General features: G+C 48.1%; 1 protein-coding gene across 1 annotated transcript in view; it reads left to right on the plus strand.

Annotated features, from left to right (window-relative positions):
- The window catches only part of DNAH9 (dynein axonemal heavy chain 9), a 334173-nt gene that overhangs the window by 45087 nt on the left and 274947 nt on the right, over positions 1-14139 (plus strand). Inside the window, exons 14-17 of the mRNA XM_027047332.2 lie at positions 923-1164; positions 6973-7108; positions 10606-10802; positions 10893-11317. Coding sequence (XP_026903133.2) covers positions 923-1164; positions 6973-7108; positions 10606-10802; positions 10893-11317 — 1000 coding nt within the window. The remainder of the gene's footprint in view (positions 1-922; positions 1165-6972; positions 7109-10605; positions 10803-10892; positions 11318-14139) is intronic.

The raw sequence follows: 14139 nt of genomic DNA on the forward strand, positions 1-14139 counted from the left end.
CATGATTTATTTCTTGTGTTTCTTCCAATTCACTACTTTCATTGATGGATTAACTTTTGCAGGCTACTATGTAAGGGACCTCAACGGCACTTGGAATATGAGGTGTATGGGACGTGGCTCCTACCCTCAAAGAACTCACGTTTAGTGGGACCCACAGACATATGTACAACCATAAATCACCCAAGACAGGCTATGATAAAAAGCCTTCACAGAGTTAAAAATAAAGTGTGCCAAATCACAGGGGAGGGAGATTAATTCTCATTAGAGTCCTCGAAAGAGTTCATGTTTGCAAAGGAGGTCACCATCAACTCACAGAAGTCTTGGAACGCCATATTAAACGAGTTAGAACTTTATTTTATGTGCAAGAGGGAGCAATGTTTTCAACATTTTTTTTTAAATTTTTTTTTAATGTTTATTTTTGAGACAGAGACAGAGCACGAACGGGGGAGGGTCAGAGAGAGAGGGAGACACAGAATCAGAAGCAGGCTCCAGGCTCTGAGCTGTCAGCACAGAGCCCGACACGGGGCTCGGACTCACGGAGATCATGACCTGAGCCGAAGTCGGATGCTTAACCGACTGAGCCACCCAGGCGCCCCTGTTTTCAACATTTAATGAGGCGAAAGTGCTTTTCAGAAGGTCCATAACCCAAATACAATCATGATGGTGCACTGGTGTGCCCCAGCAACTATGACGATTTCTGTGCACTTGGTTGGTAAGCATTAGCTCCTCGTTTCTTTTCCTCCATAAGCAGGGTGATGGTAAACATTGGCTTTTCAACACAGCCAGGAAGAAAAAGACTCTGGTGCTAACAAAATAACTTGTGCAAGAAAGCCTTTTGAAACCTACAGATATTAAATCCGTACCTTCCGTAGCGACTAGACCTTTAACTCTCTCAATTGAATGTATTTCTTTTGGGGAGCAGGCATTTGGGATTATGTCATTCAAATCACCGACAGCGTTCATGATCTCGAACAAAGGATTCAGAAAGCCCAAGACAACGTGGAAGAGATTCAAAACATCATGAAAACATGGGTGTCTCCGATATTTAAGAGAAAAGATGGAAAAAAGGAATGTCTCCTTTCCATGGATGACCAGCGCAACCGGATGGAAAAATACTACGATCTCATCAAAGAATCTGGACTTAAGATTCATGCCCTCGTTCAGGTAATAACCAGCCTGTCGGATGCGCCTACCACTAGCAGAGGGAAAGCGTCAGGAAGTGTTTGGATGCAGTAAGTGATTTGAAAATTAGAACGCTCAACAGATCCCGTGACTTCTGCATTCAGGGTAGAAGTTTATAGCGCGAGCGAGAGAACTAAAGCTAACAGATCGGTAGAGAGAAAAGTCACATTCTGGTACCAGTGCGTCAAAATTAATACTGTCGTAACGGTGTCACCGCATGACCTAAGTCCCACGCCAAACCCCGAGGACCTAGAAGGAGATGCCAGGTACAGAACCCTAGAGTCCGTAATGGATCAGAGTTGCTATTTTTGATTAGCTGTGGTTTGAATCACAGTAGCATGCTGTACTTTGACTCTGTTAATTTTATTTATCTGTTTTCTAATTCATTAATTTCTTTGTTTTTAAGTTTTATTTCTTGATTTTGAGAGAGCGAGAGAGAGAGCACGATCAGAGGAGGGGCAGAGAGGGGGTGGAGAGGGGACCCCAAGCAGGCTCTGCACTGTCAGCTCGGAGCCCGACTCGGGGCTCGAACTCACAAACTGCGAGATTGTGACCTGAGCCAAAATCAATAGTTGGACACTTAACCAACTGAGCCACTGAGGCGCCCCTCTAGTTCATTAATTTCTGTTCTTTGTGCTTTATCCTTTCTTTCTTTAATTTGAGGTTGTTCTCCCCTTTTCATTCTCCCCCTACCCGCCAAGGGCAGAAACTTAGGGTATTGATTCTAAGCCTTTCTTCTTTTCTGATACAAGCATTTGATGTAATTTTCTCTCTTAGCTGTACTTTAGTTGCATTCCACAAATTTCATGTGCCTCATTTGCATTGTCACTCACTCTTAAATTTTTCTGCTCGTGACTCATTGTGTAATGGTCATTTGGAAGCACACTGTTTCGTTTCCATATGTTCAGGGCTTCTCTGGATAGCTTAGTGAAATCGACCTTGAGTTCAGTCCAGTTGTGGCCAGAGAAAGTACTCTGTAAGATCCAAATCATTTGGAATTCACCAAAACTTGTTCCATGACCTAGAATACTGTCCCATCTTACTGCACATTCCTTGTACACTTGACAATGCCTTCATTCTTCCATTGTTGGGTGTAGTGCTCTATGAATCTCCGTTAAAGTTCAAAGTGGTTGATACTGTTGTTCAGATCCTCTGTATGGTTTCAGGATTTCCTGTCTGTCTGTTCTACCAATTACTGAAAGGGCCGTGTTAACATCTCCGCCTGTGACTTTGGGTGATTTGACTAAACCTTTAGTGCGGTCCGAGTTTTCATCAAGTTTGTGATGCTCTTTTAATACAGACACATTTATAATATCATGACTTTCTGATTCCTTCTCTTATAGACAGTATAGTAGAAACTTACTTTCCTAACAACTGTGCCTATTAACTGGGTTGTTTAGACTATTACGGTTAGTGTAATTATGGGTGTGCTTGGATTTAGCCCTACCATCTGGCTATTTCCTGTTTGCTTCATCTCTGTTGTGTTGTTCTGCTCCTCTGTTCCTTCCTTCTTGTTATTCGCTATTTTTTTTTTACTTAATGTTTATTTATTATTGAGAGATAGAGACAGAGCATGAGCATGGGAGGGGCAGAGAGAGGAGGAGACACACAATCCGAAGCAGGCTCCGGGCTCTGAGCTGTTAGCACAGAGCCCGACGTGGGGCTCGAACTCACAAACCGCGAGATCATGACCTGAACTGAGGTCAGACACTCAACTGACTGAGCCACCCAGGCGCCCCTGTTATTCTCTATTTTTAAAAATATCCTAATCTGATTTCTCAATGGGTATTCCATCTTTTACTTTAATGATGCTGTCATTGCATTACATTTGCAGTGGTTGTTGTGGGTTATAGGTCTCTAATTACAATCGGTGATTGTTTTCCCATGAAATATAGGAACGTAGCCACAGTATGGTTCAATTCAAACACCCCCGTTCATCTTTGGTACTGTTGGGGTGTGTGTGTGTGTGTGTAACAAATCCCACACTAAATCCCAGGCCTTGTAGAGTATTCTATATTTTTGCCTTAAAAATTCAAGAAAAGGGACTCCTGGGTGGCTCAGTCGGTGAAGCGTCTGACTTCGGCTCAGGTCATGATCTCACGGTCCGTGGGTTCGAGCCCCGCGTCGGGCTCTGGGCGGACAGCTCGGAGCCCGGAGCCTGCTTCCGATTCTGTGTCTCCCTCTCTCTCTGCCCCTCCCCCACTCATACTCTGTCTCTCTCCATCTCTCAGAAACGAATAAACGTTAGAAAACAACTCAAGAAAAAAATACTTCTGGTGTTTTAGATCCACCCACATACTCGCCATTTCCAGACTTGTTTTTTTTCCCCTCTTCTGTAAAACTGACTTGCCACCTGTAGTCATTTCTCTGCAGCCTGAAGAACACCATTCAGTTTTTCTTGCTGTTCCAGTCTGCTAACGACACATTCTCTCAGTTTTTGTGTATCTGAGATGTCCTTGTTTCACTTCTGGTCTTGACGGATAGTTTCATTAGATACAGAATTCTGCGTAGACGGTTTTATTTTCCCTACAAAAGTTATTTCCTTGTCTCCTCCCCTCCAATGTTTCTGATGCGAAGCCAGCTGCACTTGGTGTCTTTGCTCCTGCACATGCAGAGTATTGTTTCTCCCAGGCTTCTTTTAATAGACTCTTTTTTTTAAAAATCCTTGGACTTCTTTTTTCTGCCTCACTACAATGTGCCTAAATAGGTTTATTTTCTGTTCACCCAGCTTGGAGTATGTGGGCTTATTGAACCTGTTTTTCATTAAATTTGAGGAGTTTCTTTTCTCTCTTTTTAATGAAGAAAAATTTTTTAAGTGTGTTATTTATTTTTGACAGAGAGAGAGACATGGAGCATGAGCGGGGGAGGGGCAGAGAGAGAGGGAGACGCAGAATCCGAAGCAGGCTCCAGGCTCCGAGCCATCAGCACAGAGCCCGAGGCAGGGCTCGAACTCGTGAACCATGAGATCGTGACCTGAGCCAAACAAAGTCGGCCGCTTAACCCACTGAGCCACCCAAGCGCCCCAAATTTGAGTTTCTAATCAAATTATGCCATGCTTGTCTCCTGATTCTAACATCCGTTTTATTTTCTGCGTCTGTTTTTGTTTTTAATGTGACAGAAGTTCCTTTTTGTCTCCATGAAACAAGTCTTAGGAACAGGCATCCCCGGATTGGTATGGCGGCTATTTGCTGAGTATGTTGTTGGTGATTGTTTCCTCTCTCGGTTACACTCTCCTGCTTCTTTGCGTGTCTAGTGATTTTTTCGTATTATATCTTAGTCATGTCGGATGCCACTTTAGGATCTGAGTGTTAGTCCCCTTAAAGGGTTCATGTTTTGCCCTGGCAGGCAGTTGACTTACTGGTGGGTCAGCTGGTCCTGCCGAGGCTCGGTTTTAAGCTTTGTGAGGGTGGGTCCGAGGGGGCCTGACTCTAGGACAAAGCAGCTCTAACCCCCAAGCACGGTGTTGCTGGGGGCTCAGCAGAATGTGCCTGGGCTATCTGTAAGATGTCCTCATTTATGTCCGAAGGCACACAGATATTTTCCAGATATATTACCGGATATTCCCAGGTATATTACCGCAGGCCCACACAGTCTCCATGCAGCTTCACGGCACCCTGGCAACTGTTCTCTACCAGGCCTCGCAGAGTCTGGCCCTAAGGATGTGCGGCTTACCACCCAGAGACTCCAGAAGATTCGGCAATCTCAGTAGCCCCAAACCCCAACTGCTGGGTGGTCTTCTGCCCATCAGGAAGGACCCTGTCACTGCGGTCTACTTCTCCATGCCATGGTTGGGAAAGTGCCTCTAGGTCGGGAGCCAGGTGGTTTGTGAAACTCACGGCGCACACGTGTGTGTGTGTGTGTGTGTGTGTGTGTGTGTGTATTCCCCTTCTCCCAAGGAGCACAGCCCCGTGTTCCTGTTATCTAATTGCCCCCCAAGAATGGTTTCTTGTGCTGCATCTGCCATAGCTGCATCTGTGTTGCGGACGGACAGGTCTGATCTCACCCCTCTGTCTTGGCCAGAAAATCGGAAACTGGAGCCGTTTCTTCTTGGTTCACAGAAATTCCAACAGTTTTGCCCCCCCGCCCCAGACCATAGTAGATTTGAGGTAAAGAGTCGAAAGGTACGGAGAGCTATACTGAGAGCATGACGTTGAGGAGATAAAACCGTACAGAGCAGTCAGAACTGAATGTTTTACACAGTAAAGAAGCAAACAGACATACGGGCTTACTAATACCCGAGAACGACTCTCTATTGTCACTGTGTTGTGATTTGTGTGATGTTGGGCTTTAAATCATTCAGAAACTCTTCTACCTGCGTAGGAAGGAAAGGGGTATGTTAATGCATTTTGGGAATTTTAGAGTTTTATCATGTAAAGACAGGATCGTGAGACTTTTTTTTTTTTCAATATTTTATTTAACTTCTAGTTAGTTAACACACAGTGCAACATTGGTTTCAGGAGTAGAATTTGGTGATGCATCACTTACATACAACAGCCGGGGCTCATCCCAACAGATGCCCTCCTTAATGCCCATCTAGCCCATCCCCCACCCACGTCTCTCCATCAATCCTCAGTTCTCTGCATTTAAGAATCTATGAGGGGCGCCTGGGTGGCTCAGTTGGTTAAGCGTCTGACGGCTCAGGTCATGATCTTGCGGTACACGGGTTTGAGCCCCGCGTCGGGCTCTGTGCTGACAGCTCGGAGCCTGGAGCCTGCTTTGGATTCTGTGTCTCCCTCTCTCTCTCTCTCTGCCTCTCCCCTGCTTGTGTTCCCTTTCTCTCTCAAAAATTAACGTTAAAAAAAATTTAATAAAGAATGAGATTTTTTAAAATTTATTTTTGGGAGAGAGCACACGCAGAGGAGGGTATGCACGCGCTCTGCATGCACAGAGAAAGAGTGAGAGGGGATCTCAAGCAGGCTCCACACTTCCAGTGCAGAGCCGGGTATGGGGTCCGATCTCATCAACGGTGAGATCGTGAACCTGAGCAGAGATCAAGAGTCAGAGGCTTAACCCACTGAGCCACCCAGGCGCCGGTATGAGATTTTTTGTTTTTTAATTCAAGGGGGTTTATACGTGGAAATGTTTGTAAAGGGGCGTGAGTCGCCTAAAAAACGTACCTCTTCAGAGTAGTTACCACTTTCTTTGAAAATGTGCGATAAGTAGAAAGTCGATGTCAGAAGGCTTAATAATGAAAATGATGGCGGTAGGTGGGCTGTGTGTGCCCCACGCCACCAGATCAGGGAGGAGGGAGAGAGCACGCACGCATTCCTTGATGTGTGTACGTTTTCTGAATCAGCCGGCTGCTTTTAATAGCAACTGCCCTGAGCAAACCCCTCCAGCTCATTTCTGAGGACTCGCCAGGAAATGCTTTACTTGCTTGAACCCCAAAGTTCTTACACGCCTTCAATCACCAAGCCCTCTATCCATAGTGTCCCTTTTTGTCTCTGCCCTGACTCCCGCCTTGATATTGCTTCTCCACGGCGTACCCGTCAGCACTTATAAATCAACACCCTCTGTCCCATCTTTCCTGGGAAAGTGGCCCGGCCCCCTCCTCCTTTTTCAGGGACAGGATGAGACCCCATCTGCCCTTCACGGATTAACTTTGTGATCCTTTCGATCAATGATTAAACCCATTAGACAGTATGGATTCAACATCCACGTGATAGCAAACTTTTCACGAGAATGCTTTTCTCCCCCCCTCTAGGTTGTTTTCATTCCCGTCAATGAGAACTAGACCAGTCCTTCCATATTATTCAACATGGTTTCAATCCGTTCTTCTTTATTTTGTAGGAAAACCTAGGTCTGTTTGCCGCGGACCCAACCTCTAATATCTGGAAGGCTTATGTTAAGTACATAGATGATATGTTGCTGGACGGATTTTTTCTTGCCATTGAGTGCTCCCTCAAATACCTTCTGGAAAACACTGGTATGTACTGGCTTATGGATGTGTGTTATTGCCACAAAGATAACAGTGGCACCTGTTGAACAAAAGTGAAGTGTGATCGAGTGCTTTGTGACTTTTCCCAAAATGTTGTGGATGTTTTGTGAGCTACACACAGGAGAATAGCAAAGGTATTGAGTTTCTGAATTGTTCCCAGAGAAAAGATTTCTCTCTCTTTAAAACTCAGGTGATAAACCAGGCTCTCAGATAGTGAAGCCCTTAGCAAAAGCAAAACCATAAATGCCAGTTCAATCCAAATAAAGCTTCAGGGGGTGCCTGGCTGGCTTAGTCGGGAAAGTGTGCGACTCTTGATCTCGGGGTTGTGGGTTCGAGTCTGGGCTTGCCTCGTGGTATTGGGAGGGGGACGTTTTGTGCCTTCAAGCTTAATGTACTCTCTTTCTGTGGCCTTTCGAGAACACAGGCAGTAGCCAGGTTAAGTGGAAGAAACAGAGTGTTTCTATGTGAAAAGGGTCAGACCAGCTGGGGATGAGGTCGCTTTCAGGAGGAAAAGGAATGTTAAGAAGGGTAATGGGCATTGTCTGAAGTGGTTAAAAATCGTTTTGAATTTCTGATGGATACAACTGAGTTAAGGTGCACAGTGTCGAGGATACAGTCAGGGCCAACCTTGGCTAGGAAGTCATGGGATGGAAAGAGCAGAAGCGTTCAGGAAGAAGCTGAATTAAACCTTCACATTCTGGGACGCCTGGGTGGCTCAGTCATTTGGGTGTCCGACTCTTGATCTCAGCTCAGGTCACGATCTTGAGGTGGTGAGTTCAGGGCCTGCATTGGGCTCTACACTGGGCACGAAGCCTACTTACAAAAACAAAACCAACCCTTCATATCCTGATAGCTTCTGAGCAGCTTAGCAAGGATCACCCTGAAGAATTAATCAAAAGGGAAAGACCGAGGGGAATAGGTTGAAGCCACAGGATAAAGGTGAGATGAGAGTTTAAGATATTAAGTCCAACCCAAGGAGAGAATCCAGAGGTCAAATGGATAGGTCAAGGTCAGTGTCCAGATACCCAGCCCAGGAAGACGGCAGGTGCAGGCCCCTGGGCTGAGAATACAGATGGAAGCGAGGCTCGGTGCTGGGTGTAGCTCAGACAGGCAAACCCCATGTGGTCTTGGTAAGTGGAGTGACTGAGGTCAGAGGCACAGTCTTTGTTTGCAGGGTTGCAGGAAGCTCCAAATCAAGGAGATCAGGCAGCAGGAAACAGCCTCCAGGATAGTCAGCAAGGTTGGGGTGGCGGGGTGGGGGGATCCCGGGGGCGAGTAGCCAGTGGGGCACAGAGCGCAGGCACTGAGACCAGAGAACTGGCTTCTGGGGAGCAGCGCTGACAGTGCTCATCATAGAGAACCAACCAAATGTCCTCTAGAAGGTCCAGGAAGATGCCCCAACACCCTTGCCATAGGCACTGCATAAGAAATGGTCCCTAAACATAGTGACTCCACACACGACCGGTGCCCATCTAGCTCTCCCGACCTGGGCTGTCTCCCCTGCTTCCTTTATAATTTCCACTTTTTTGTGCTTGGTGAGACCAGGACCATTCCCAGGGCTTGGGCTGGACTCCCTGTCGCCTCTCAGAATACAAACCCTGCCCAGGTTAGATGCTACCCACCCTACCGAGAAATGCTCTTCCCTCTCCTGAGTCCCAAAGTGACTGACCTGTACTGAGACAATCTGGTTTTTACGGTCACGACGTTGTCATTCCGTCTCATGTAGGGATTCGGTTCTCATGAGAGCGCCTGGGACAGAAATGTCACGGTCAAAACAGTCTCATGAGTCTTTTACCTCCTGTAAACCCTACGCAACCTGGTCTGTGAAGTTTTCAGTATCTCATACAGAGAGTAATGCAGAATATGTCCTGAGTACGTAATGCAAAGTGTGATGTTATAGGTGTTTTTAAAAACGATTCCATGATGGCATAATTACCATGTATTCCCTTAAGTTAAATTTGCATTTGATGGGACCCTCCTGAATCCAGTCATGCAAATTTATCATGCCTGCAATTTTTTTTAATGTTTATTTACTTTTGAGAGAGAGAGAGAGAGCGCACAAGTGGAGGAGGGGCAGAGAGAGAGGGAGACACAGAATCTGACACAGGCTCCAGGCTCTGAGCTGTCAGCACAGAGCCCGACACAGGGCTCGAACTCACGAACTGTGTGAGATCATGACTTGAGCCGAAGTCGGACGCTCAATGGACTGAGCCACCCAGGCGCCCCTATCATCCCTACAGTTTTCAAGGCAAGGCCCTAGTCCTACTTATCTTTGAGGATCCCCCCAGTTACTTTAGTTGGGGTGAGTGGCTAAGCTATGGTAACGAGAACTCCATCAATAACGTGGCTTAAAGGACAAAAAGGTCTATCCCCCAAGTTCTAGACTCAGGTGAGCGTTCAGGTTAGCGGGTGGGTTCCTGCCATGCTGAGGTTCCCCCACGTTCGTGTTCCTGCCTTGTCTTCATTTCTGTGATGGAGCTAGGTCACTGCCACATCCGGGCTCTAGTCCATGAGCGGAGAAAAGAGCGAGCACAGAGATGACTCCCCTGCTGTCTCAAGGGCTGCAGCCCAGAGACGGCAGCCCTCGCTTTTCCCCACATCCCACTGGGGAGGGAATCGTGCCCACCCTGACCTCTGCTTCTAGGGAGGAAGGGGATGAGGATTCCGATGAGTCTCCACCACCCGCAGCATACTGTGTGGAACAGTCTCCCGAATATTTCCAGTTAAGACGACCTGGGAATATAAGTGGTTATTAATAAAAGTTGAAGCGCTAATCTCGTACTTGGAACATCTTGCTCCGTGTTATATTTTGATTTAAATTTAGCAGGGCAAGTTAGTCTAGCAAGTAATCAGGGATCCATTAATTATGTATACTGTTTTTAAATTTTTTATCACCGTAGGACTACAGAATTAAAGTCAGTTCTGTTTTCGTGGAACAGGATGAACAGCCAGGGTTGTGAGTTGTCTTTCATTTATTTGCTTATGCGACCATTGATAAGAACGCCTCGGTTCACCTCCTGACAACCGATGCGGTCGTGTGGCTAGTGCCGAGGAAGAAGTCAGCCGCTTCCTAGAAATGAGCTGTGCAAAATCAACCTGTTCTCCACTGCCCCCGCCTCGCTCCCCCGACCCAGGCACCTGGGAACGTGGAAGGGGACTGGCTTGGGTTGATCAGTCACTGGGATGTGCTCTCCGAGGACAGGAGGGTAAATGTCCTACAATGCCCAGGACGGCCCTGTGCAAGAATTGGCCTATTCGAAATGTCAGTGGCTCCCCTGTCGGTAAACACTGCAAGACCGTTCCCCCTCACCTTTTCCGGGGGGTTAGCAAATTTTACATTTCCATTTTTCCTATACCCAAACAGCCTGTGTTAAGGGAAAAAAGGTTCCGAGTGCTTTGAGAACGGGTATGGCGCGTTGCCCGTCTTGACATCCTTCTTTGTTTTGTGTGTGTGTGTGTGTGTGTGTGTTTTCCTTGTGTTTCAGAAAGTAAAGCTGGACTCGCCCCGATATTTGAGGCACAGCTGTGCTTAGTGACACCAGAATTAGTTTTCTCTCCATCCCTGGAGTCTGGAGTGAAGGGTGGCTTCTACGACACCGTCGAGGGTCTGGTGGCCAACATTTTTGGAATATCGTCTTTGGTGCCACGGCTTTCCCCACAGAACGGCTCTCTCCACTACCAGGTACCAAATTCGCAACCATCCCGCCTTCCCCCGCGACCTCGTGCAAAGTGTTGGTGTAACCGCCTGCTGTGGTCTTGCCCCCCACCCCAGGTTGACATGGAGGGCGTGGCCCACTTGGCCAGCTTGAGGAGCATGCTCCTGGACAGGGTTCAGAGCATGATGGCCCTCTGCAGTGGCTATCGGAACACTTTCAGCCAATACTCCTACCTCTACGTGGAGGACCGGAAGGAGGTTCTGAGTCAGTTTCTGTTGTATGGACGTGTCCTCACAGCCGAGGAAATGGAAGCCCACACAGACGATGGCCTTCCAGAGAACCCCCCTCTCCTCCATCAGTTCAAGGCACAGATCGACTCCTACGAAAAGCTCTACGAAGAAGTGTGCGGGCTGGAGCCCGTCAAGGTGTTTGACAGCTGGATGAAAATCGACGTGCGACCCCTTAAAGCATCTCTGCTGAACCTCATTAAGAGGTGGAGCCTCACGTTCAAGCAGCATCTCGTTGACCACGTCACTAACAGGTAAGACCGTCGCTCTAGCTTTCTTCCGGCATCCCGAGCCATTGGGGCCGCCATGTTTTTTCATCTTCTTCATCGTTTTCCCCAGTGGGTTCATTGGCTCAGTGAAAAATTGAAATGGCTCATTGAGGTTCCAGGCCCTCGGACACTGGTGGTAACGTTAGTCCTGCGCTTTCCTTGGTTCACCAGGCGTGGCCTCTTCTGGTTTTATTTTCCATCCGGGGCCCAGTGCGTGAAAGGCACTCGGTGAGTGGTAAACCACATTCCGCGTGATGATGGCAGATCCAGGCTCCCTTTGCAGCCCTGCGAAATCTCTTCAAGCCTGGGAAACGGAGGGCATCTAGTGGGCCTCTTAGATTTTATTTCTACCACTCCCTCCTTGTCTCGGATCACCCCGCTTTGCAACCTGGAAGTCACTAAATCCCCACACTCCCGATGCCCGTGTGTGTGCCATTCTAGCCACGGGACAGACAGGACCTGACATTGTTCCCCGGGGCACCTTGACTACCCAGCACCAGGCTCTGCCACCCAGAGCATCGGCCTCCGGGTGAACAGGTCTGTGCTCAGTCTCCTGGTCACTTCACCTTGGTCTGCTCCCCACAGATCTGCCACAGTCAGAACCTCAACTAGCACCCCCCACCCTGAGTCCTTCGGGGCAGTCGCGGTCCCTCTGTGCAGCCATCAGCCTGTGGTGTATCAGCTGCGCCTACAGGGGAGCCGACCCGCCCCCTCCCTTGATGCTGGGGGTGGTTTCGCTCAATGCTCCCGCCGCCCCGCCCGGTGATCTAGCACCGTGAGCAGAAAGGAAATGACCCCACGGAGGATGTGTCTGTTTGCAAATAAATTCCAAGAGACCCTACTGGGGTGAGGGTCCTCCGCTCTAGAAAACTCCAGGAGAGCATGGTGGGATGTTGGAAGTGGGTTTGCCTGGTGCTTTTAAGAAGAGGCCAGTTGGGGCGCCTGGGTGGCTCAGTCAGTTGAGCGTCCGACTTCAGCTCAGGTCATGATCTCACGGTCCGTGAGTTCGAGCCCCGCGTCGGGCTCTGTGCTGACAGCTCAGAGCCTAGAGCCTGCTTTGGATTCTGTGTCTCCCTCTCTCTCTGCCCCTCCCATGCTCATGCTCTGTCTCTCTCTGTCTCAAAAATAAATAAAACTATTTAAAAAAAAAAAAAAAAAGAAGAGGCCAGTTGTCCGCGTTCACGGAGATGTCTCTGAATGTTCCTGCTCCACGGTCCCTCTCCATTGGTAGGTCTGGGGATCCAAGGACATGGAGGCGTGTCTCAAAACACAGGCCTTATTATCATTCACGTGCGGTGGGGCCACCCGAGAGACCCCGTAGGCAATGACTGCCCCTGAGAAGAGAGTTGGTTCTACAACTGGAATCTCAAGACAGGACGCACCATGCCGCCCGTGCAGGGCTGCAAGGGGGAGGCGCCGGGGTCCATCAGGCAGAGGGAACAATGGGAAAACGTGGGCAAGAGCCTTTATTGTGGTTTCCCTGGAACAGAGCTGTCGAGACAGGGCCAGCGGGTGGACAGTTGGCTCTCTTGAATGAGTTGTGCAGGCTCTGGGGCCAGAGGGACTGACGGTGTCCAGGTTTTTGGTCCCTGGCCCTGGGGTGGTTAGGGCAGGTGGATAGGGGTCTGGAGTGTGAGAACCAGATAGAGGAGGTGGTTGGAGGCGTGGGCTCCGGGTGGATTGGTTTGCGTGTGGAAGGCAGGCTCAGAGGCAAGTCACTTAGCGCCTCAGAGTATGTGGTTGATACAGGATGCAGTGAAAGCACCTGCCGGGCGCCTCTCCACCAGGTGCGACTTTGCAGGGTTTGGTAGTTGGTGTGACAGGATAAACAGGCGGAGTTCTTGTCCTTTGACCACTATTTCCTTAACCCCGAAAGGAGACGATGACCCGATTCCTCTGAGGTGCCTCGTCGTATCTTACCGTGGTAAATATTTTGCATTGCCCTGCTTCTGAATAAGGTGGCTCATCTTTTTATGTTGGTTTTTTTTTTTTTGGTGAGTTTGTGGGTTTCTCCTTCTGTGCCCATACAGAGCGCTTACCCGTTTTTTTCTTAAGTTTATTTATTTATTTTGAGAGAGAGAGAGGGAGGGAGTAGGGGAGGGGCAGAGAAAGAGGGAGACAGAGACTCCTAAGCAGGCTCCATGCCGTCAGCCGGTGTGGGGCTCGAACTCATGAACCATAAGATCACGACCCGAACGGAAGCCAAGAGTCGGACGCTTCACTGACTGAGCCACCCAGGTGCCCCTTGCCCACTTGTGGTCGGACTTTATTTTTGCCTTTATGATATTTACAAGATTTTCCTTTCGCTCTTTGGTACATACTCTCTCTAATCCTGTACGAGTTGTGTGTATCGCAAACACAGTCTCCCATTTTGTGACCTGTCTTTCCACTGCATTTATGGTATGTTTCCATGAACAGTTCGTCGTAACGTAGCCACACGTGTTCGTTCATCTTTTCCCCTCTGTTGCAGTTGGTCTCGTTAAACAAATCCTTTTTCGCCCTGAGATCCTAATGGTGCTCTCCCATGCCCTCTCCATAAAAGCTTTGTAGTTTCATCTTTCACATTAAGTAGCCCCTTATCTGCCGCTGCGTTATATGACAAAATCCGAATTCCCATGGTTTTGTCATAAATCTTGGTATCTTGCAGGGCAAGTCGCCGCCTTTTTTTCATTAAGAATTCTCCACAATTCTTGGCCCTTACTGTTCTACATAAATGTAAAATTCTGTTTGTAGAACTAAAAAAAAAAAAAAACCTGTTGGGATTTTGATTCTGTTTGCAGTGATGATGGCTCAATTTGAGGACAGTA

This window comes from Acinonyx jubatus, chromosome E1, assembly GCF_027475565.1.
Source record: "Acinonyx jubatus isolate Ajub_Pintada_27869175 chromosome E1, VMU_Ajub_asm_v1.0, whole genome shotgun sequence".
Taxonomy (NCBI): Eukaryota; Metazoa; Chordata; class Mammalia; order Carnivora; family Felidae; genus Acinonyx; species Acinonyx jubatus.